Raw genomic sequence first — 24,208 nt, 5'->3', positions numbered from 1 at the left:
CAAGTCTGAGACCTAACACACTGAACGTACCTGACCAGCCAGTCGTTCTGTACTAGCCGATATTAAACATTATAATAAATTAATCTTTAAATAATATTTTAATAGATCTGTGCCTCTCAGTCCTACACCCCCCCCCCCTGTGTAGCACGCTTCACCGTGCAGGGCAGTGGTGCCCCAGGACCAGCACTGAAACACCTGTACTGCGTTTACAACCACATGTCTTCATTCGCAGCAACAACAGGTGGAAGTTCATATGATTTGCATTCAGTCCAGTAAACCTACGTAGTGAAACTTACTGTTAAATCATACAAAAATTAAAATACTATGTTTTTTAATTGTATTTATATTTTAGGATCCTTATATCCTCGTATATATAAAATAAAATATAATATGTACAGCTTAAATAAAAATATAATTCATTAAATAATAAATATCAATAAACATATACTTTGGATCAATGGAAGCTCTATTTGTCAATTATTTATTCTTCTATGTAAAACCTACAAAAGTGCTTCACTGTTTACTCAGAAAATACACTTAGCTAGTTTGTATGTGCTAGGATCCAAAAAATACCTCGAAGCTCAGATACTACTAAAATCTCTGCATCTCATGACTGATATTCTTTCATAAAAACAAAAATCTCAAACTATTATTATTAATATTTTTAAATGTGTTATAAATATTATACCTACTTAATATTTTTAAAATAAAGTGTTTCAAAGTGTAAATATTATAAATACTTTTATAACATCTCTATATTACTAACATTACTAGTAGTAATCGCTTTTCATAGTTATTACTTTTTACTTCATTTTTTGTAACTGTCCACCTCAGCTTGTTCCAGAGAAAGTGTGTTTATAACCTCTTGCTTCATTTCTCATGCAGACAGACGATGAGTCTGGCCAAGCTGTCCCGTATAAACAGAAAGCGCAGGATTCAGAGGAAGGTGGAGCAGCAGCTGCAGGACATTGGCCGCCGTTTGTGTGCCTCACCGGGCAGTTCTCAGAAAGAGGAGAGCGAGGCACTCTCTGCAGCCCAGAACCCAGAGAGTCCTGCCTCTCAGACGGCTTTTCTGGCTCAGAGTGGTTTAGGTGCCTCTCAGGAACCACAGGTGGCTGCTTACTTCAGAGAAGGTGAGGTCTGATGCTGTCTGGAGCTCAGATGTTAGAGGTGGGGAGATCCTGTTTAATGGATTATCTATGTGTTATGTGTTCAGCTGACATTACATGATATTTTAATGTAATTACCTAATGACATGTTGTTACCTCATTACACATTATTACATATTGTGTCATGAGTTACATTCAATTCAAATAAAAAGACAAAAAAATAGGTAAAACATGAGAGATGCTTTTACTTGAAAAATACTTAATAATAGCTTTTACTTTTTCCATAACTGTTTTATTACGGTAATAATGAAGGTTTACTTCGTTATATACTACGTATTTGATTTAGTTGTTTTATCTTATACCCTATTTCCTTTCATCTTTCCCTTCATAATGGTCAGTGTATTCTGTACAACCATTGTCTAACTGGTTATTTTCATTCCATTGAACATGCATCCTATGGTGGTTTATATCACCCAAAACCATTACTGTACGTGCGTGTGTTTCTTTGTGTGTGTGTGTGTGTTTGTATATTTGTGTGTTCAGCTCTGATTCAGGTGCTTACATGTGTGGAACAGTTGAAGAGTCAGGTATCTGACCTGAACCGGAAGGTGGACATGCTGCTCCTGCAGAACAGCTCTCTGCTGAGCGATGAGGAGGACGAGGAAGATGTCCAGGCTGGTTTGCCCCTGCGGACATTTGAGGATATGGAGATGCTGGAACAAAAACTGCAAGATGAGACCTACAACAAGCTTTTGGTGAGGTTACTGGCAGCATGTTGAGCAACAGTGGCTAGCCAAAGAGGTCACTGTGAGTTTGATTTGTATTTATGGTTGTTATTGATAATTACACACTATTTTGTTTATATGAAGTAGTTTAATCTATTTGGAATTAGAAATTAAAAATGTAATTTCATATTTTGGACTGTCTCACTTTGGGTTTTATTCTACAGCCCTGTACAGCCTGTCTGTTTTAAGTTTTGGCAAGTGATTATTGCACGTACAGTCAGGTCAGTTTTAATTTGAGGGTATTTACATCCGAATCGATTGAACAGTGTAGGAATCTACTTTAGTGCAGGAGGTTGTCTTTGATTGGTGGAGCTGACCTGAGGAACACGGTGTGGAGGCTGTTACAAACAGTGATGACCAACGCACTGGCATGTCATTATAACTGGGCCGGACGAGGGGGTGTGAAGAGAGCCTTCAGTGGGTTGGCCCTGCAAGGTCTAATCTGTAGTAAGTAATTTGCTTTTTCATAATGGAATAGGCTTGAGCCTATACAAATAATTGTATGAGTCATTTTTGTTATATAATTATTATTATTGTATCAATATATGTCATTAAAGCAGCATTATGTAGCATCTTTACCTTACAATAGCAGCTTTAAAATGATATTGATGCTCCACTGACTCTACTAAAAGGTAGAACAGTGTATCTACCGTTGCGACTCCAGGCTAAGCACACCAGAAACTGCACGATACATGTACAACTGAGTAGAACGCTCATGAGAACTGTGTAATTATGCGTAACTCCAGACACATTTGTGTAAATTCCTGTAATATTACATGCTACTTTCACTTTCAGCAACAGTTCTTTATCTCTCAGCTTCTCAAAAAATGCATGTTATGCATGCCCTTTAGTGGTGGCTCCAAGTATGAATTCCACTTCTTGGCTGTCGGGGGAGCCCAGGAGCAGGAAATGCTAATTCTTTGCATAATGCTGCTTTAATATACTGTTACATTCAGGTCTGATTTATTTGAGACGTTTATTTAAAAACACAAATAAACCACATCTTCATAATATATTTATTACAATGAATTAGAGCCAGAAGAATCACAGATCAACAACAATAATAAGGCCTGCATGTTGTGTTATATTGTATTTTCATCATTCTGTAAAAGATAACAGCAGTTCCCTCCTATTATCATTTTGTTATTCTGCATTGTATCTTACATAATATCTTACTAAATATTAGAATGTATATGTTTTAATATATTTTATTTAAGTAGAATTAGTGAAAAACACTTTCACTAAATAAAATAAGTTACAAATTTAGCAAATAAAAAACATCCATCTAGGACTAAGCTAAATCTTAAAATGTGAATTTATATATATATATATATATATATATATATATATATATATATATATATATATATATATATATTACTTATATTTACTTTTCTATATATATCTTTTTTGCATAGCGTCCAGTTTTAATGACACTCACTGTACACTCAAGTATGCAGTTTCTAGTTTTGGTGTCCCATTGTTGTCTCCCAGGAGCTGCCAGGGTTAACTTCAGCAACGCCACAGATGACAAGATTGGCAACCTTATCAAGAACTGGCTTCGATTGGCCAGGGACAGAGATGGTGGGAGAAGGAAAAGAAGCATCAGTGCTGTTCAGTACAGCTCTGCTCTTCAACTCTGAGTTAGTGTATGTGGAACTCACAGCAGTGTTCGCTTCTGCTTTATACTGAATTTGACCATCATCCAGTTTAGGCTGTAGGAGGGGACAGTCAGAGCATATCAATGTTGGGAAACTTTGAATCATACTAAGAGGGAGGCAGACATTGTGAAATATTTGAAAGCACACAATCAACAAGGTTTTCTGAGGGTTTTGGGATGGCACCCAAGCAAACCTAAAAGACACCTTCAATACCTACTTTATGCAGTGTCTGATCCTGGTCAGCTCCAGTGGAACCAGCCTTTCTTTGGTGCCTAAATGATTCATCACCATTAGGTTTAAAACAGAAAGGTGTTGTGTAATGATGTAATGATGACAGTAAGAGGATGTTTAAACGGTAAGATTTGTCTATCACAGTATGATGAAAACAGCTGTATTGATGAAGTAGCTGATCTAAGATCAACATCTTGGGAAATAGACTATTTTTTTCATGCGTTTGTGCTTAAGATAAAGGATTATTACACTGGGATGCCAGTATGAAAATATGTTGTTGTCCATAATGACTGTAACTACTTTTGTATGTGTGTTTATGTGATTGTGCTGAACTTGCAATGATGCCTAATAAACTAAGCATCTTATAAAAAGGTCCTCTTGGGCCAAGTTAGTTGATTAATGGCTTATCATGCTTATTGTGAACAGTTTAATTGTATTCTTAAGTGATAATACAAACAACATACAGACAAATGCAGGTACAGAAAAGAAGAAAATAAGTGTACAAAAGAAGAGGATAAAATTATTAGTGTTGTCCTTTTTTATTAGACAATCTATAACTAAACCTTGCTTTGGGAAGTTTGAATTTACTAAGCATTTGAGGAAAAGCATTGCCAATATAAAGTGGTGTATGGACTATATTTGATCATTAAAGCCATTTATTGCTTTATGTCTTTATGGTCATTTCTTTGCCAAAGTGTCATAATTTTTTTGTGTGTGTGTGTTCCATACCATGTGGCATGGTTGAACATTAGAAGCACTCTGAAAATGTGTGTATAATTACTATATGTATATACAACTTTATTGAAAAATATTGTAAAACAATTGGTTGGACATAATTTATTGTTTCAGAAAAGCAAGGTTAGATTATATCAAGTTTATATGAAAAAATGTAAAATTGCAAAATATATTTGTTGCCATTTGGCACCAGCTTGCAGCAGTGGTACTGTAATGTATACAATGGGAGTAAATAAACTAAGCACACTGGAAACTGCCATTTTCACAATTTACTGTGCACTTTTATTCGACCTTGGATGATGATATCCAGTGACGTTGTACTAGTTTATGCACTGCAGTTTGTAGTTGCACTTGTCAAAATTGTGTTCATATTTTGTTTTAGATTTCTACTAATTATTTATATATTTCTATACAGGTTCTATACAACATTTCAGAATGAATGCACTAATAGTCCCCCACACTGCATGGTGTTGTTCCCTGACTACAATATAAAAGTCATTTTTAAATCCCTTGTGACAACTGTTTTATGGTACACTTTATTTATTTAACTTTATTATTATTATATGTGTTTTATAAATTATAAAAAGAGGTTAATGTTCATATCTGTAAATCTGGAAGTTTCCTTGAGCACAAATCTGAAGACCAAACATCAAATCAGTCAAGCTACATGGCTAATTATCATATAGACCAATAGTATTTTTATTTTATTTTTATAAAATAAAATTAATAAATTTTAGCGTAAACGGGTTAATTACATTAAGACAATGTGAGCTGAACCTCCATTCAGGTCACTGAGCGAGTCTCCCTTTCGTCCATCGTGACTTTGAATGACGCAGCGCCAGCATCCGGGAGGTTTCCCTTAAATGGGATGGGGCGCATGCGCAGCGGCTCCTCAGCGCTTCGACCTCTGCAGCCCGGTAAGTGAAGGAGAGCTCTAACCGGCTCTCAGGCTTCACAATCTACTGTCATCTTAACGCTTAACGCTCTCTCGAGTCGTCTCTTCAGTCTTTTTAAATTCTGCCCGACTGTGCTGCGTTGCGGAGGCTCTTATTAGCCGCAGGTTTGTGCGTTTGTGCTGAGATATTTCACTGACCTTAACCTGTTCGGTTTGCCCGCAGTGATCCGGCTCATCCCGCCCGAGTTTGAGTGAAGCGGTCGGCGAGATCTAGCTACTGAAAATGTACGCCTGCGCTAAGTTCGTGTCTACGCCTGCACTGGTAATTTACGTTTTTATTAAGCTTGTATTTTTGTATTTTAAATATCCACTAGTTAGGCAGTAGTGTTTGGCTGAGCTAGTCTTAATTCAGTGTGCAGAAAAGGCCCGGTGAACTTGAGGTGCTGTCCTGCAGCTATGCTAGGTTGTGTTCTTTATTATTGTCATTATTGTTATCTTTTAGGCATTTAGTGCACCACTATATATTTTTTTCATTTATGTGTCTGGGTGAGCAAGGTTTTATGCCCCTCTCTTGCCAGACAGCTCTAGTTCTGTGCCAGTTGTGTTAGCTAGCTAGCTGTGTTGCTAATGCTAATGTATGAAGTGCCTTTCCTCACTCAAGGTCATCTTCTCATACCGACAGCGGTGCCACACTGCTGCATTATTAGAGGAAATGTAACCCTAAAACACACTTACTCTTAACACAGGTGTCGTTTATGTGGACAAACTGCGAGTAAGGCCTGTTAAATTCAGGCCTCTGACATTTGTTAGCTAGCTAACGTCCTCTGCACAGTATAGCTAGTGCTACCTAGGCTAGCTGAAGGCGCTGAGGGCGTGCCTGCATCATCTGCTTGCCTTCAGACATGATGAGCAAATCTGTCCTGATTTAGCTAGATGTCTTATAAATCCAAGGCAGGCAGGATTGAAGCCGACTTTGGTTAAACTGGAAGTCTTTTAGCTGCAGTTAGGGCAGGGGTCCTGCCCACCTGGCTATGCTCTTGTATTAAGAGGCATTAAGAGTTGCTATACATCAGGCTGACCCTGCCTTATAAGTCACTAATGTGCTTTTACAGCTGACAGATAACCGTGTCCTTTGTTTTTCAGGTTCGCTCTGGCTCAAGGGCGCTTTACAGACCCCTCTCTGCCTCTGTGCTGTCCAGGCCAGATGTCAAGTCTGCAGAGGTGAGTTCAGGTCTCGGTTTGTCATCAAATAGCTGCTAGGTTGTGGTCTGTGGTTTGTTTGTGCTTTTGTGGGTCACTTCTTACTTTTTGTACGTGTCTAGAGATGTCTCTGTCCCCGTTTTCACCTGTTTGACTCAGTCGAGGATTGGGATTAGAATACCAATGCCAGCCAATTGGATTTTGGTCTGATTTAGCAGTAACTCATTTCAGTGAAAAATGAGTGGCTGAATTAATGATTTGTACCAGAGATGTTTCTCTTCAGTAACTGCTCAGGATTATAGACTAGTGTTTTAGACTATAGACTAGTGACATTGGCAATTATGAAGAGGGAGGGGGGTACTATTTCAATTGTAATGCTCTTCAGCAAGGATTGATTTGATGCAGAATTGTATTGCAGAATTGTGCTTAATATGTAAATGTTTCCATTTCAGGATTGGGGGAAGTTGTACAAATTAAAGCATTTGAATTAGTGTCCAAATAATTTAAACTAATGCACTGACCACAAGATGCAACATGCTATTCATAATCTGAGCTGTACAGTAGTTTAATACAGTGCAGTACTTTAATGTCCCAGTTGTTCACTTATTTTTATACATTTCCATTTGGAGCATTCATTCATACTACTTTCTCCTTATCCACTAGACTAGCCCAGTTGTCCTGCCACAGAGCACCCTGTCCCAGGTTGCACTGAGGGGTTTCCAGACAAGCGCAGTGAGCCGTGACATCGACACAGCCGCCAAGTTCATTGGCGCTGGGGCCGCCACTGTGGGTGTGGCCGGATCAGGAGCCGGAATCGGAACAGTGTTCGGCAGTCTCATCATTGGATACGCAAGGTACGCGACAGTAACAACCTACGACAGCTACAGTAGCTATGTTTAACAAGTCAGGCTTTACAAAGAATAAACTTAGCTTTAGCACAAATCTGGTCCTTTAAGCTTGAAATGCTTCTCAAATATGAATTGGCTGACAAGAAGGGCTTGGATTTGGTTGCTGCACTATAGCACATCGCTGCAGCTTGGGAACAGTTTGAGCTGGAAACTGTTCCTTGAAATCTGAGTCGAGATCGGAGGCTAATCCCTAGATCAGGACATCAAAGCACCTTGTTTAGAAGGAAGATTCTAAACAAGGGGGGAAAAGTCATGTGCATGTTAGCTTGCTGTTGTGCACAAACTACGTTGCGTTAGCAATTTATTTGCAGTGATCCACCAGTGGAAGTTTGAGGAACTCTACTCGGTTGTGCCCAGATTTGTCAGATTGCTTAGCTTTAGTTTTGCTTTTCTCTGACCTAAGATATGTGTAGGTCAATGCTTGATGGCCAGAGACCCTGTTTACACCTGATCCCTTAATGCATCTTGAGTATTAGGGTTATATCTGGACGATAAAAAAGCTCCCAAGACGCAGTTAAAACGGATATCCCATCGCTCTATCCATTTCAGGAGGTGGTCTAAGATACTTTTGAGCCACGTGTTATAGCAATATAAACACATCATTGTCTTAAAGACTTTTTCACACCCAAAACACCAGTAATTGCTATGTAATGAGCAGATTTGCATTTTGACTACCCAGTGTAAATGTGTGGCTAAAATCTTAGGTTGCAATTCAGATACTAGTCAAAGTGACTAGGCATATAGGGGATCAGGTTGTAGTGGTGCTCTCTGGTGTTGGTCTTATGATGGGATGTAATCTATGGTCTAGTGTAATTGGTTGTGAAGAGCTGGCCACAAACATGGCACCGTACAAATCCAGGCATCCTTATTCATGCTGGTTGGCTACCATTTGAAGCATCTCAAGCACTTGTCAAATGTTCTCATGCTCTTTGTTCCCTGCAGGAATCCCTCTCTGAAGCAGCAGCTGTTCTCCTATGCTATCCTGGGCTTTGCCCTGTCTGAGGCCATGGGTCTGTTCTGTTTGATGGTTGCTTTCCTCATCCTGTTCGCCATGTAAAGTCTGCCTCCGTCCTCCATCCCCGCTGTGACGACACGCGTCTTACACTGGCCAACGAAAGTTCTGTGTTTGGTGTCATGACAGTTGTACATTTTTCCAAGTTTTTGTGGAAGGCTGACGGACTAAATGGAAGAACGTGTAAAAATGTATCCGAATACACGATTAAAACACATGTATTTCACTATTTAAAATGTTTGAGGTTTATTTTTTTATTCATTCCTTAATGGAAGTGTTTCTTTTGATTCCTGTAAGATACAAGAATTGCATGCACAGTAATAAGGGTTAGGGTAGCCTTGAAGCCTAGTTAAATTAGCGTTGCTCTTGCTTGCTTTTGATGCTTGTTTAGTCTGGCCAGATGTCATTCAGCTTTTTTAGTGCAAGGCTGTCTGCTTGCAGATACCAGGCTTTGAGAGTAAACTGGTATTAATGTGCATTAATTTAGGGTAGATGAAAATAGCTAGTTTGCTACCTTTCTTAAAAAAAAAAAAAATACTAAAGCCATGTTCTAAGTGCACTCTTCTTATTGCCAAGCCAAATCAAACACTTATGAGACTTATGAGGGCAATAATGAGTGACTGGGATCAATTAGGGTTGGAAGAAAGGTAGGTCTTTAGGAGGATGGCCTAAACATTTGGTTCTAGAGTGGGGTCTCTTAGGTCCTGGTGCTGGAGTGCCAATGTTTAGCATGGTTCAGCAGCTGTTCTAAGGCTGTGGGGACTAAACTGCTAAACACTGGCTTTCCAGGACTGCTAGAAGAACCCTGTAGTAAGGTCTTGATTTAGGAGACTGTGCAGAGTTTAGATCCAGTCTGTTTATTATAACTTACTGTGTGAAGTTTATAATAAGCCAGTACTCCTGAGAGCTTCTCAATGTGTGTTAATATGCCATTTCTGGTAGTGTGTGTGTGCTGGCCATTTGTTACAAATTCCCCATATGACATCTGGTACAAGAGATGCCGAGGTTGGCAAATGACCCCTGAAGGCTTACAACTCCTTTTTAAGGTATCCTGCATGTGTTCTGGACCCAAATGACAAACCAAACAGCGCCAGCCACGTGCTGGTGTTTATCCCAGCAGTATGTTCTCAGTATTAGGTGTGTATCTGGGAGCTCGTATCAGATTGGGGGTCTATAATTAATAAATGAGGTGGGGGCTGCCCCGCGCACGCCTGTCACACGCACTTCAAGCACGAGTCGATTTGTTTTGAATCGATTCGTTCCGGAAGGTCCGAAGCTTACAAATATCATAAAACCACGTAACGTTTCACAGATAAACTTCATAGGACACTCTTGGGTTTCTTTTGTTCCTCTCTAGACTGTCCTGCTCCTTCCTATCAGTTCCTTGTTTAAAAAAGTAGAAACTGGATTAAAACATGATAGTTTTGGTTTAAATCGACGTAAAGCAGTAGCTATCTTGAATGTAACTGTATATGGATTATATGTGAATAAAGCTGACCCCCCTTGCCACCCCCCCCCAACACACACACACACACACACACACATACACTTTTTTAATGTTCCACCCTGCCTCGCCCTGTACGCAAATGATTCATTGAATCGAATGCCCCGTTCATTGAAACGTGCAGTTCGAAGGAGTCGTTTGGGTAATCTGAATCTACCGTCGATTCAGTTCAGTCCAGTTCACGCCCCGCCCCGCCCTGCTCCTCCTTAAAGGGGTTTGCTAAAGTCGCTAATGCTTCAGAAAAACCATCGCTAGGTCTTCATTAAGGTTGCGATTTTTGCAGAGAAGTAAATTAAAGAATATATATTTTTAATTAATGAAGATTTTCGACCGCAGCCAGAATATGAAGCGTTCAGTCCTCTCTCATCTTGTTGGGGTACTTCTGGCTCTGTTTGGTGAGTAGCTGCTTGACTCTAGTTATTGAGGTAATTGGTATATAGCTATATCTATATCTATAATGAACAGACATGTCATGGTAACCTTATTAGTACCAGTTAACATTATTTATGTATATATTTTAAAATTGACACAGCTGTAGTGTATTTTACGTGTGTGTTTACACTGTAGACAAACATTCACCGTGTTGATCACCGTATCGAACATATTAATGAATCAGTAGAGCTTTATTTTGATCTATTAGATTCAGAATAATGACCCTGAGATGCTCAAATGTGACTAAATGCTGTGTTAAGTTTTTAACACTCCTCCAGATAGCTGAGCCGTCGCAGGAATGCGCTGTGATTGACAGGTGCATGTGCAGCCGCGTGGCTGCTGTTTCTAATTCAGGTTACAGCACGGGCCGTTTGGGGACTTTTAGTATTTCTTTGTAACACAAGGTTTTTACACACAGTTGTAACAGGCCGTCTGGCTCTACTGTCTGGCTGCTGGAGAGCCGGCAGACCTGCAGACCTGCAGACCTGCAGATCAGGAAGATCCCCGTTCTTTGGGGCTCGTGCTGGGTGGAGAGGGGGCTGCAACCTGAGCTGCAGTAACGGAAACGACACCTCGTTTGGGGGAAAGGGAGAGATCAGTAGTCGCGGGTCATAATCCTGGAAGCCTGCCTTCATGCATGTGTCACCTCTGACCAGGGACAGACTGTGGTCCTGTGTGGCCCCTGAGGACCCCTTCCCATGAACTGAACAGACACTGACACTCAGACACACAATACCAGTGTAAATGCAGATCATCTATGCATTAAGACATCCCCTGCCTTTTGGAGGCCCAACGCAGGATGTTGATCCACCCAGGCACTTTTCCTAACCTTTAACCTTTACATTTAAATATGTGCATATATCAGTCACATGTTTTGTACTCAGATTATGAAGGGTAAGGATCACCAGATCATCAAAATAAAAAATAGTCTTAGTATTTAAATATATATGATATCATGTTTGCTAGTTTTTAAGTTTTTAATGCTACCGATATTACTAGCATTCATGGTGGTCCGAGGCAGTGGTTTTGGTCAGGGAACCTGGGACCTGGTGGGTTGAAGGCATTGGTTGAGATGCGTGCCCATGCTCTTTTTTGAAGCCGAAGCTTGTTTACCTAAATTCAGCCAAGAGACAGATCGCACGCATACTTCATCTGTCATAGATTGATTGTATGTGTGTGTGAGATGTCACAGTGTCTCCTTTAGGAGGTCAAGTGGCGTGTGTGAGTAGCTATGCATCAAGTGCAGTTGCCTGTCTCCATCAGGACTAATCCCCTGAGCAGCAGAATGTTTGTGTATATGTGTGTCTGTAATTTTGCCCTTGTCGGGCCGACAGGGAATTATACTCAGAGCTATAGTGATGCATATCTAAAACTAGGTGTGTGTGTGTGTCAGGAAATTGTTTGATACGTGCAGCATACCACTGCACCATTAATGACATAGATCTATAATCATAAATCTGTTAGTACCACAGACTTGTTTGTGGCACAGCCTTCTTAGTAGACCTTTTCGCCATAAACCTGTTGGCACCATAGCAGGATTAGGGGTGCCATCGGCTTATTAGTGCCATAGATGTGCCTGTTGATCCAGTATCCTCATTACTTGTACCATAGATATATTATTACTATAACCACATCAGTGCCATACACCTGTAAACCACATATCCGTTACTGCTATAACCCATTTAGTGCCATAGCCCTGGTATCCATAACACACTTAGTGCCATAATCCCACTAGCCATAGACCGCCATGTCCCTGCAATAAACCTGTTAGTGCCCTAGGCCTGTTAGTGCCATAGACATGTTAGCAATAAGTCATTAGCACCATAGCCCCATTAGCCATAGACCTGTTAGTGCCATAAACCTTTTAGCTCCACAGACCTGTTATTGCTAAATATGTTAGCACCCTAGCAATTGGCCATAGACTGATTAGTGCCATGGACATGTTAGGACCATACACCTTTTAGCCATAGACCAATTACTGCTTTAGACCACTATCTTTCATATATCTGTTACAAATAACTATTCGTCTTCATACATAAAATGTATTTTGTGTCCAGGTCCAGGTCCAGGTCTGTGCTCCTCTGATGAGACAAAACTGGTGAAAGATCTGTTTAAAGGCTATAACAAGGTGGTTCGACCTGTAAGCCACTTCAACGAGGCTGTGGTAGTGACTGTAGGACTGCAGCTGATTCAGCTCATCAGTGTGGTAAATATGGATACAGTTCTCTGGCTTTCTCTTTTTCTGTCTTTTGTTCTACATTCAAAATTCATGTTTTATTTTTCAACTTTTTTACTCTGTCTGTCTGTCTGTCTGTCTTTCTCAGGATGAAGTTAATCAGATTGTCACCAGCAACGTGCGCCTGAAACAGGTTTGGCTTTCTGTTAGTGAGTGCTAATGAGAGTCACTGTAGTAGATAATAACTGAACTCACCATCACACTTTAGTAACTAATTCAACTGCTGTGTATTTAGGCTTAAAGCAGCATTACGTGAGAATTGGTATATTTCCTCATTGGTTCCCCCTACTGTTGGAGAGTGTGAATTACGTTTACACCACTGCCATAAATACAAAAAATCATGATTTGAGCTTTCCCTCCTGGACAGCTGTACACATACATTTGTTGATAAGCTGAGGTGGTAGAACAAGGATTAGGATTTTATACAAATATGACTCAGGTTACGCAGCATTGCGCAGTTCTTATGTAAGATCTCGTGCAGCTCCACCAAAGTACCTCAGTGCAGTAGCAGTAGCAGCGTTCTGGCCCAAAGTGGCAATGACTGAGACGTCATTCTCCCTGTTACAGTCAGTGGAGCATCAGCATGATTTTTCTATTTTAAAGTACAACTGCTACATAATGTTGCTTTAAATGTTGTAGGACAGTGTGGGACACAGTATTTGTATTTGAGTATTTGAGCTTGAGATATAATTTTTTTTTATTAAATAAATAACCTGTAATGGACGGATGGGTTAGCTGTAACAGTTTTAAGAATGTTTATGTATTAACAGAACCAACATTTTACCCCCTCGACATGTTCAGGAATGGAAGGATGTGAATTTGCAGTGGAACCCAGACGACTATGGCGGGATCAAAAAGATCCGGATTCCCTCCACTGACATTTGGAAACCAGATTTAGTGCTTTATAACAAGTAAGTATGTGTTCCACACTGTCTGAAATTCTGTACTGCTACTTTACTAGGATAGGACTTAATGTGAAACAGGGGCATTTCTAGACTACTTGTTGTACAGGAGCACACACAGACTTTAGAGGGCTACATCTGTACCCCCTGCTTGCATAATAATATTACTAGTTAAAAATGATTTTAATAATAATTTTAGAACAATCATATTAGTTATTATTACATTACAGTACATTGATATTACTGTCCAAGACATGCATTCCTTTGTGGCATAAAGCTGTATGTGAACTATACACAACTCTCATTTTGCAAGCTTGTGTTATCAATGCCCCTTTTACCAGCATAAATAGAAGCCTATGCTAACGTAACTGATGCATATGAGCTATCATTGCTCTGTCTGTTGCGTGGATGACCTTCTTTTAAATATATATGAATTTTCAATTTCCATACTCTCCATTGCTCCATATAACTGCCTGTTACTGAAAGCATTAGCTGCTCAAGATTTTGAGTAGACGCTTGGGCATTATGGGAAATGGAGTGCCTCTGGTGAATTTGCAAGGCGTGTCCTGTAGTTCTGCTCAGCAATTTAGGATAAAATTGACTTTTTACCGCCTTCGATTTTAGGGGGCCACATGCCCCAGTAAATTGGTTCTAATGTAGCTCCTAATTTGAACCTTCAAAACATTAAAACTTATGCACCAAATATTTGTTTATGTCTATTAAATATGTAGGTTGTCAGCCATTATGCCCTAGAAAAAGTTTTAAAAAATCTTTGAAAGCCCAATATTACCATGACATTTATGTTTATGATGAATGCATGTAAACCTCTGACCACAACTGTGTGCTGTATGGAGTATGTTTACATAAACATATTTAATATAAATCTAATGTATTTGCTTGTGTGTGTGCAGTGCTGATGGAGACTTTGCCATTGTGCATGAGACTAAGGTTTTGCTGGATCATACTGGGATGATCACATGGAATCCTCCAGCTATTTTTAAGAGCTACTGTGAGATCGTGGTGCTTTATTTCCCCTTCGACCTGCAGAACTGCAGCATGAAGCTCGGCACATGGACCTATGATGGCAACCTGGTCGTCATCAACCCGGTACCTGACATTATTACATTATTAGTCATTATTACACACATACAGTATATAATATAATAAATGCACTATATGGGCAAAAGTATTGAGACACCTGCACATTCATTGTTTCTTCTGAAATCAAGGGTATTTAAATAGAGTTTATTCTGATTTTATTGGCATAACTGTCTCTACTGTCCACCTCATCCTTAACTCCCCAGCTCATCCCAAAAGGATTGGATGGACCACCATCATTCCAGAGAACACAGCTCAATTCACATTTAGTTAAATTCTCTAGCCCCTCTAGCCCACGCCTGGCATTAGGCATGGCGCCAATAGGTTCATGTTGATCTGCTCCAGAGAGTCCTATCATATTGGCAGTACAGGGACCAGACAAGCTGTGTGTGCATTTGCAGCTGAATGCATTCATTAGACGGGGTGTCCACAAACATTTGGACATATAGTGTATTTATATAAAGTATCACTCTCTGTATTTGAACACATACACACTGTGCTGGCTGGGGAAGTCCAAGAGGAATCTGTAACCAAGCTTTGTTCTTCAGACTAGCTCACAAGATCACAACTATTTTTTTTTTTTTAATGAAAAATTCTTTTTCCTTTTTACTGTATTTATGTTTACCTGTGTCTGCTCTAATGTGTTCTGATGAAACGATGTCTACATATAACACATATTTACCACACTCTTTTCATTCTTCATTCATTCCACCCTCTCTTGCAACTGTTCTAACTTTATATATATAGGACAGTGACCGTCCAGACCTTAGTAATTTCATGGAGAGTGGCGAGTGGGTGATGAAGGACTACAGAAGTTGGAAGCATTGGGTGTATTACTCCTGCTGTCCGGACACACCCTACTTGGACATCACTTACCACTTTCTTATGCTGAGGCTACCTCTCTACTTCATTGTCAACGTCATCATTCCCTGCATGCTCTTCTCCTTCCTCACCGGCCTGGTCTTCTACCTGCCCACTGACTCAGGTAATTCTGTACTTCTATAGGTTATTAATTTTTGATGATGTGCAAATGCACACACACAGCTTGTCTAGTCCCTGTAGAGAAGTATTGCCCATCAAATTTGATTCTCTGGAGCAGATAATCATGAACCTACAGGCACCATGCATAATGTAAAGTGGAGGCTAGAGGGGCATAAAGCCCCCCAACATTAAGCTGCGGTCTCTGGAATAATGGTGCTCTATCCAATTACACTGGGATGAGTTGGGGATGAGGTGAGGTGGTGAACAGCCAACATCTGGAAGTGTGTGTGTGTGTGTATGTGTGTGTGTAGGTGAGAAGATGACCCTCAGTATCTCTGTCCTGCTGTCTCTGACTGTGTTCCTGCTGGTCATTGTTGAGCTGATCCCCTCCACCTCCAGCGCCGTTCCGCTCATCGGCAAATACATGCTCTTCACCATGATCCTTGTCATTGCCTCCATTATCATCACTGTCATCGTTATCAACACACACCACCGCTCCCCCAGCACACATACCATGCCTCCCTGGGTCCGGAGGGTAAGTATAGAGACCAAAATTAGTCCAATGAGTCCTCCAATACCGGGCACTTGACAGTCAAGAGTCAACAAAAAAGCTTTGGACTCGATTGAAAGAGTTCCAGGTGTTTGAATCCAAAGAGTCGACTGCAAAGCTTTGGCCTTGATTAAATAATCAAATAATCTTATTGAAATAATCCTAAGAATCAGCTGATTCCAAAAAGACTCGTTTCTCTAATTTTAGGCATCTGACAATCAAGAGTCAACTGCAAAGCTTTGGCCTCGATTACACAGCAAATGACCCTAATTATTGCTGGAGGCCTGAAATTTTCTGATTCTAGGCATTTGACAATTAATTGGTGGTATGTGGTTTCATTGGAAACATTGCTGTTGTACAGATGTTGTGCTGATAGCCCCTCTTTTCCTGTGCTTCAGATCTTCATCAATACCATCCCAAATCTCATGTTCTTCTCCACCATGAAGCGTCCATCTCAGGAGCGGAAAGGGAAGCGCTCCTTTCCACCAGATATTGACATTTCAGACATCTCGGGCAAGCCCACGCCCACCTCCGTCACCTTCCAGACACCCATCATCAAAAACCCAGACGTGCGCAGCGCCATTGAAGGCATCAAATACATCGCTGAAACCATGAGGGACGATGAAGAGTCCAACAATGTAAGAACATCCTGCCTGCTTATCGATATTGTTGATAGTTGCATTGTTCAGAATAGAGAACTGGTAAGTTGAACTTATAGAAGATACAGTCTCTCTCTTTTGCTATGAAAGAACTGCATCAACTTAAAAAAGTGCACTCAAAGCAAAAAGGATTCTTTGACTTGTAGCAATAGTGAAACCCTATGTGGTGCTGTATACCACCATCTACAAGAGGTTTTCCACCAATTCGAAAACCCTTTAAACCCCTTAAAACCTGTGAGTATTTTTACATTTAAGGCATTTAGCAGACACTCTTATCCAGAGTGAATAAAAAGAGTCATAGGCAGTTCTTTATTCTCATAACTACTTTACTGCATCAGCTTCATGGACCCTAAAACAGGGCCCAGTGGGACACCACAAATTGTTTACTTAAACTAATTGGTTAACAAATAGTTCATGATGGTTACTGCATTAGGACTGATAAATGAATAATAAAACTAGGGTTCAGTGTGTTAAACAGATGAATAACTCTTTAAGCATCCAGATGTCAGTTGTCATACGTCATCGTAGTTCTACACAGAACAATTTCTTTTACTAAAATAACTTTTAAGACACTTTATTTATGAGTGTAGGTAGATAGCTAACTAATAATTCATCTTTTATGTTGTATATTTTAACACATTTCGACACAAAAACATAAAACAAATAAACTCTCCATAATGCAACTGACTGACCACTAGAGGGTGCAAACCTTAAACCATGCTGCTCTGAAAGATCTAGAACTGGTTCTTGCTGTGTGAGTCCGCAGATTGATGATGCTGGGGGCCGACGTCTTGTCCTTGTGTTTCTTCTTCTTTTTTTTTCTTTCTTCTCCTTCCTCTTTTATCAGATTGTTTGACTTCTCTTGAATTTAGTATCTGGTCACGTTCTGAGCTCTGTGGAACTCCCCGACCTCGGCACCACAGCAATATATTTCCCTCTTCTCACGTTCTTCCTCTTTTCTGTCTCTCTTCCACTCTGCCTCTTCCCCCAGGCTGCAGAGGAGTGGAAGTTTGTCGCCATGGTGCTGGATCACATTCTGCTGTGTGTATTCATGGCAGTGTGCATCATCGGCACGGTGGGAGTGTTCGCCGGGCGCCTCATCGAGCTCAACATGCTCTGAGCACTGGAGGCCTGAGTGAAGCCTGGGGCTTGAGTCTCTAAGACGCCTAGCCTTCGTCACACAGCCCCCCTGTCAGGCTGTGGCAGACAAGACATCTGCTCGGATTGGATGTTCATGGGCCAGCGGAGCCTATTCGACTGCTGACGAGATCAGATGCACACACATTCAACACATATGATTGGACATTTACGTTTCTTCCACTAACACACCTTAGCAATACACGTCAGACTTCACTCGTAGTTTCTTGGTATTTATGAAGACTCAAATGCTTGTTCATATTTATCTGCAGCTCTGGCTTTTGGTGTGTGTGATCACGGCATGTCGTTCATCTGTGATTTTTCTCTGGGCAGAGACACAAGAGGCATGTATGGTTGGCTCAGGCACATGAATATGTGCTTCAGTGCGTGTTGATATGTTGTGTGCTTGCTAGATTTGCTAGATTTTAGGTTTCCGGTTAGGTTTTAGTAGATAACCTTTTACTCTTCAAAATAAGGGTCCTTAAAATGGTTCTTTATGGGGTGCCATAGAAGAACTGCTTTTGGTTCCTTAAGACATCATGTTTGTAATAGAGATTTGTGAGTGTGAACGATGTTTTATGTGACTGGTTTGATTGTGCAGTTTAGTGTGGATATGCCATACCATTGTAAAAGTGGCTACACAGCTCACCTAGTGTTCTTTGCACGGTCACTGATGCTGTACAATAGCATCTGTAACTGACATTTATTCTTTAGGACCTGCTTAGTTTGTTTAGACTTAAATTAAGACTTAGATTAAGCATCTTAAATGAAACATGTCAAACTATATGGCCTTTAAGGGCAGCACAATATGTTCTATGTTATTCATAATCATAGTATTGGCCTTCACTTTATATCGTCACTGCCGTGCAAAAGTCTCTTATCTTCATTTTTGTCGTTTTTCAGGATTTAATATAATGTGAATCTGGCAGTTGCTTTTTATATTGTGTCCAACTTTATTAATGGACAAATAGAAATACTCTAAAATGGTTTGGAATAAATCATTTTTACATTGACTTCCATTAAAGGTTAAGAAGTTTTATTTCCTTCTCCTGTAAAGTTGCGATTTTGAAGATATGTTTTTTGCATGACAGTGATATGGTATCAGAAGGCCACAGTATGAAAATGAGCCCTCTAACCCCTTTGTGGTTTGGTTTTTCAACTGCGCTATGGGCATGTCGACCAATCACAGTTACAGATGAGTATTTCTGTGGGTGTTGTTCCATTAAGTAAGAAATGATTATTATTTCATTACAAATTGCAATAGTGACTCCACCAGTGGGTTTCTAAAACACTGAAATATGTATGACTGTGTGCAGAAGAAATTTGGCTTAAAAAGTCCATCTCAGACGGTCTTATCTACAATTTTAAAGGTTGTATGTGCGACGTGATTTGTGTTCCAGGTTGTTTTGGTCGGAAATAACATGACCACCCAGGGGAAAAAAGCTTTTTTTGGTTTGCTTTCATTTTCCACTCGTCAAAGAGCGCAGAAGATTCTTGTCCATCTGTTAAAGCAATTGTAGCGTGCAGTAATGACACTCCATTTACAGTAGAATTAGCAAACTGACACATCCCCAGCGCCAGGGGCTGGTCTCACTGAAACTCTTGTGCCAGCTGTGTTGAAGGCAGCATTCGCGATTAATCATTCAAAGGTCAGCACCATGCCCATACTGGTTGACCAGGTTGGTCATGCTGCAAGACTATCTACACCATGAAACTCAAATGAAAACACACCCTGTGCTAGTCAAGAAATGCCTGTGCTGGTTGACCAGGCTGGTCATGCTGGCCATGTTAGCCAGCTTAACTAGCCTGAGCAGGGTTGTCTTTCCACACAGCAGCTGTGAATCAGTGTCTAACACTAGGTCCTGTAGGCAGTTTATTGTTCATCTGCATGTTACTCATTTTTCTAGGAATTAGCTTCTGTTTTGATCAGTGAGAGCACTCTGGTCCAGCTGAACCGGGCAGTGGAAAGATTTCTGGCATGTTTGTGAGTCTGCACACTCATGGCAGTCATGAAGGCGTGGGTGGGCTTACAGGATCAAAAGTGTAAGGGTCAGGTGCAGCCACGATTCGCCCTGTAATTTTTCACTTTATGTTTGGGACATTATTTCTTAAGATCTCATTGGTTGTACTACAGTTGCCTGTCTCGTTTTAACTGTCATTAAAAGTGTTCATGTTGCAGTATTATTTCTGGTACATGATTCCGCAGCAAAATCTGCAGTTTATGCTAAGTAGCATGATATCAAAGAATGCAATTATTGAGTATTTTAAGTTAAACTTATAAATACAAATCCTCAGACATGATGTCACAGGCTTATTTACTACCAATTTCATTTACTTACTACCTACTACTAAGGGCATATTATAGCATAATTCAATACTGTAACAAAAACACTGTAATTATTCATTGCCTGAGTCTTACCAGTGCTGCTATCTTCTTGGTGTGTCCTCTCACCTCAATGTGCTGTTAGCAAGCTGAGGAGCTTGTAGCCAAGCTGAGGAGCTCTTAGCCTTGCCCCCACTTACCTCCCTGGGTTTGGCTTTGTCGAGTCTTTTCCTTCTGATGTGAGCTTAGCTCCATTTTGGTTCAGGTGAGGTCGTCCAGTTTGTTTTTAAGGGAGTGGACATTAAGGTGAAGAGATGGTAAAAGCCAGTCACCTAGTGTTAGCTTTTAGCCTAGCAAAAATCCCTTTTTGCCCCCCAGCTTTTACTTTGTTGCGTGCAGAGTTTGAGCCCCCCTTCCATGGACACTAGCACAGGAAAAGCTGCAGTCTCAAGGCCTGGTTCGTGTAGCAGCCTGTATTAATAAGCTCCTCTCCGGTATCAATAACATCATATTCTCTGGGGTACATTACGAAATATAATGAGCTGAGACTGCTACATTTACAGTTTTGGGGTTTGGGAATTGGCCTGTTTTTCAGCTCTGTCTCAGGCATGCTGGATTTTATTTTGAAGGAGAAACAACAGTGTTCATCATATGTCAGTTCCATGTACTGAACTCTCATTATTATGCCAAGGTAAATACAGTTTGACATTGTAGGGCTCCATTAATGTACAAAAAACATCAATTTTATTATTATTATTTATTATTTGCTCATTTGCATTGTGTGTCAGATTAAGCCTGAGGTTAATGGTATGAGTTCCCAAAGACTCTGCACTCTTCCTGTTCATCTTTTAGCACGTAAAACACAAACCACTGAGAAGACAAAGCTGACAAAACACCTTTGAGAAGCTACAGTATTGTATTGTGTTTTGGAGAAGGCAGCACACTGACAAAAGCTGGGCCTGACTGGGCCGAATAATCTCAACTAATGAAGGGTTAGAAGTTGACATAATCTCAGTGTATATGATTTTGTTTTACAACTCAATTTTACAAGATTTTTAAATAACATTTTATGGGGTTTTAAAGAGGTTTTAATGGGGTGCCCTAACATTTCACATAACTGTATTTCAAACTGATATTTGATGACATATTTATTGTACTTTATTGAAGAGTGTTGTATAATAAATGTAGAATAAACTGTGCTGCTGTGCATTATCTGCATTTTATTCATTTTACTACATAGGTTTAATAGGTTTAAGCTGCCTGGTGACAGCATCATTAATCATTGATAGTTTGCATCTACTGCATTGGCTAAGTTGGACCATTTAATTGTCAGAAAATGCACTCCCTGTGCAGATGATCCAAAAAAGTAATGATATGTACATTCATGGCTTTGGTCTGACACTTTTATCCAGAGTAAATCATTCAAAGAAGGGAATGTAAAGATTCCTACCAGTTTAAATGTTTTTTTTATTATAAATGTGAATTTATTTTTTGTTTATGTTTTTTTTTTTATACTGTGGCCATGCTTGTCAATGGTGAAACAGTGTATCCATTTATTTATTTAGTTATTTATTAATTTTTATACCAGATTTTTTGTAAACGAAGCTCAGGATCACTTTCAGAGTTAATATACCAGTCCCATACTTATGGTTACAATCACCATACTCCAATACGTATTGCTGGTGTAAGTGTCCTGTTTCACTGTCAGGGGGCATTTCTCTATCAGATCCTTAAAGAGGATCTTCTTCTTCTCTCTGACTGCATCATCATCATCCTCTTCAGGCTGCCAGGGATTCAGATTACACCTCTGGCCAATAACAAGTAGAGAGAGAGATAGACATGGAGAAAAGAGAGCCTGAGCTGCGAAAGACTGTGAAAGCTGCAGTGCTTGGAAAACTCAAATTAATGCTGCAGCTCTTACTGATCGATTGAATGCTTCTGCTCTGGGCAGAGTTTCACAAGACCATTGTTAAGGCAGTGTTCAGATCATCTATTAAAGGAACCGGTGCACCATTTTCAAATGCCCCTTACTCCAAATGTAGTTGATGAGTATGGGTAGTGTCTGTAGTTTTCTTCTTTAACCTGACTACAAGGCTCACATAGCTGACATACACAATTTGAACATATGTATTGGGACACCTGCTCACTCATCGTTTCTTCTGAAATCAAGAGTGTGTCCTGCTTTTGTTGGAGTAACTGTCTCTACTAGATTTTGGAGCTTTGCTGTGAAGATTTGATTGCATTTAGCTACAAGAGCGTTAGTGAGGTCAAGACATTGGATGACGGAAGATTTATTAAACTGATTGAACTATTTATTAAACTGATAGAATGATTAATAAAAACTAAGGGAATTATTTATTAAGCTAAGGGGCGATTTATTAAACTAGGGGAACGATTTATTAAACTGATAGAATGATTTATAATAACTAAGGGAATTATTTATTAAGCTAAGGGGGTGATTTATTAAACTGATAGAATGATTTATAAAAATATTTCCCATTTATAAAAAAGGGAACGATTTCTTAAGCTGGGCGCACAATTTATTAAACTAAGGGAATGATTTATTAAGCTGAGGGGGTGCTTTATTAAACTAAGAGAACAATTTATTAAACTGGTTGAACTATTTATAAAAACTAAGGAAATGATTTATTAAGCTAAGGGCACGATTTTTTTAACTAAGGGAACGATTTATTAAACGGATAAAATGATTAATAAAAACTAAGTGAACGACTTATTAAGCTGAGGGGCGCTTTATTAAACTAAGGGAACGATTTATTAAGCTGATAAAATAATTAATAAAAACTAAGGGAACGATTTATTAAGCTGAGGGGCGCTTTATTAAACCAAGGGAATGATTTATTAAACTGATGGAATGATTTATTAAACTAAGGGAATGATTTATTAAACTGATGGAATGATTTATTAAACTGATGAAATGATTTATTAAACTGATGGAATGATTTATTAAACTAAGGGAATGATTTATTAAACTGATGGAATGATTTATTAAACTGATGGAATGATTTATTAAACTAAGGGAATGATTTATTAAACTGATGGAATGATTTATTAAACTGATGGAATGATTTATTAAACTAAGGGAACGATTTATTAAACTAAGGGAATGATTTATTAAACTGATGGAATGATTTATTAAACTAAGGGAATGATTTATTAAACTGATGGAATGATTTATTAAACTGATGGAATGATTTATTAAACTGATGGAATGATTTATTAAACTAAGGGAATGATTTATTAAACTGATGGAATGATTTATTAAACTGATGGAATGATTTATTAAACTAAGGGAATGATTTATTAAACTGATGGAATGATTTATTAAACTGATGGAATGATTTATTAAACTAAGGGAATGATTTATTAAACTGATGGAATGATTTATTAAACTGATGGAATGATTTATTAAACTGATGGAATGATTTATTAAACTAAGGGAACGATTTATTAAACTGATGGAATGATTTATTAAACTGATGGAATGATTTATTAAACTAAGGGAATGATTTATTAAACTGATGGAATGATTTATTAAACTAAGGGAATGATTTATTAAACTGATGGAATGATTTATTAAACTAAGGGAATGATTTATTAAACTGATGGAATGATTTATTAAACTGATGGAATGATTTATTAAACTAAGGGAATGATTTATTAAACTGATGGAATGATTTATCAAACTGATGGAATGATTTATTAAACTAAGGGAACGATTTATTAAACTGATGGAATGATTTATTAAACTAAGGGAACGATTTATTAAACTGATGGAATGATTTATTAAACTGATGGAATGATTTATTAAACTAAGGGAATGATTTATAAA

The 24,208-nt window shown here is 39.2% G+C and overlaps 3 protein-coding genes across 4 annotated transcripts; all 3 read left to right on the top strand.

The window, feature by feature from the left end:
• The first annotated feature begins 191 nt into the window (after window positions 1-191).
• LOC140559383 (uncharacterized) lies at window positions 192-4,453 on the top strand. Its single transcript, XM_072682873.1, has 5 exons — window positions 192-241; window positions 886-1,133; window positions 1,653-1,864; window positions 2,179-2,341; window positions 3,389-4,453. The coding sequence occupies exons 2-5, from the start codon at window positions 893-895 to the stop codon at window positions 3,535-3,537; spliced, it is 765 nt and encodes a 254-aa protein (XP_072538974.1). The 5' UTR covers window positions 192-241; window positions 886-892; the 3' UTR covers window positions 3,538-4,453.
• A 923-nt stretch (window positions 4,454-5,376) lies between these two features.
• Window positions 5,377-8,772, top strand: atp5mc3b (ATP synthase membrane subunit c locus 3b). The gene is made up of 5 exons (XM_072682872.1): window positions 5,377-5,438; window positions 5,640-5,738; window positions 6,560-6,637; window positions 7,280-7,470; window positions 8,467-8,772. The coding sequence occupies exons 2-5, from the start codon at window positions 5,700-5,702 to the stop codon at window positions 8,579-8,581; spliced, it is 423 nt and encodes a 140-aa protein (XP_072538973.1). The 5' UTR covers window positions 5,377-5,438; window positions 5,640-5,699; the 3' UTR covers window positions 8,582-8,772.
• Window positions 8,773-10,383: 1,611 nt separating this feature from the next.
• On the top strand, window positions 10,384-19,001 carry chrna1 (cholinergic receptor, nicotinic, alpha 1 (muscle)). 2 transcript variants are annotated; one of them, XM_072683607.1, is made up of 9 exons: window positions 10,384-10,435; window positions 12,536-12,678; window positions 12,797-12,841; window positions 13,510-13,619; window positions 14,522-14,717; window positions 15,456-15,693; window positions 16,001-16,224; window positions 16,638-16,877; window positions 17,890-19,001. In XM_072683607.1, the coding sequence occupies exons 1-9, from the start codon at window positions 10,384-10,386 to the stop codon at window positions 18,016-18,018; spliced, it is 1,377 nt and encodes a 458-aa protein (XP_072539708.1). In that variant the 3' UTR covers window positions 18,019-19,001. The 2 variants fall into 2 exon arrangements, with proteins under 2 accessions (XP_072539708.1, XP_072539707.1); XM_072683606.1 differs by having other exon boundaries at window positions 12,530-12,678.
• Window positions 19,002-24,208: the final 5,207 nt, after the last annotated feature.

Source organism: Salminus brasiliensis, chromosome 7 (assembly GCF_030463535.1).
Source record: "Salminus brasiliensis chromosome 7, fSalBra1.hap2, whole genome shotgun sequence".
Lineage (NCBI taxonomy): Eukaryota > Metazoa > Chordata > Actinopteri > Characiformes > Bryconidae > Salminus > Salminus brasiliensis.
Note: the sequence above shows the minus strand (reverse complement) of the source record. Positions and strands in the feature narration are given on the sequence as shown.

Excerpts from the sequence above, each read along its gene's own strand:
- LOC140559383 (XM_072682873.1), top strand. The coding sequence starts at position 893 with ATGAGTCTGGCCAAGCTGTCCCGTATAAACAGAAAGCGCAGGATTCAG. Across the intron at positions 1,134-1,652 it reads GGCTGCTTACTTCAGAGAAG|CTCTGATTCAGGTGCTTACA; the intron begins GTGAGGTCTGAT and ends TTGTGTGTTCAG. Across the intron at positions 1,865-2,178 it reads AGACCTACAACAAGCTTTTG|TGCAGGAGGTTGTCTTTGAT; the intron begins GTGAGGTTACTG and ends AATCTACTTTAG.
- atp5mc3b (XM_072682872.1), top strand. The coding sequence starts at position 5,700 with ATGTACGCCTGCGCTAAGTTCGTGTCTACGCCTGCACTG. Across the intron at positions 6,638-7,279 it reads CAGATGTCAAGTCTGCAGAG|ACTAGCCCAGTTGTCCTGCC; the intron begins GTGAGTTCAGGT and ends CTTATCCACTAG. Across the intron at positions 7,471-8,466 it reads CTCATCATTGGATACGCAAG|GAATCCCTCTCTGAAGCAGC; the intron begins GTACGCGACAGT and ends TGTTCCCTGCAG.
- chrna1 (XM_072683606.1), top strand. The coding sequence starts at position 10,384 with ATGAAGCGTTCAGTCCTCTCTCATCTTGTTGGGGTACTTCTGGCTCTG. Across the intron at positions 14,718-15,455 it reads ACCTGGTCGTCATCAACCCG|GACAGTGACCGTCCAGACCT; the intron begins GTACCTGACATT and ends TTATATATATAG. Across the intron at positions 15,694-16,000 it reads CTACCTGCCCACTGACTCAG|GTGAGAAGATGACCCTCAGT; the intron begins GTAATTCTGTAC and ends GTGTGTGTGTAG.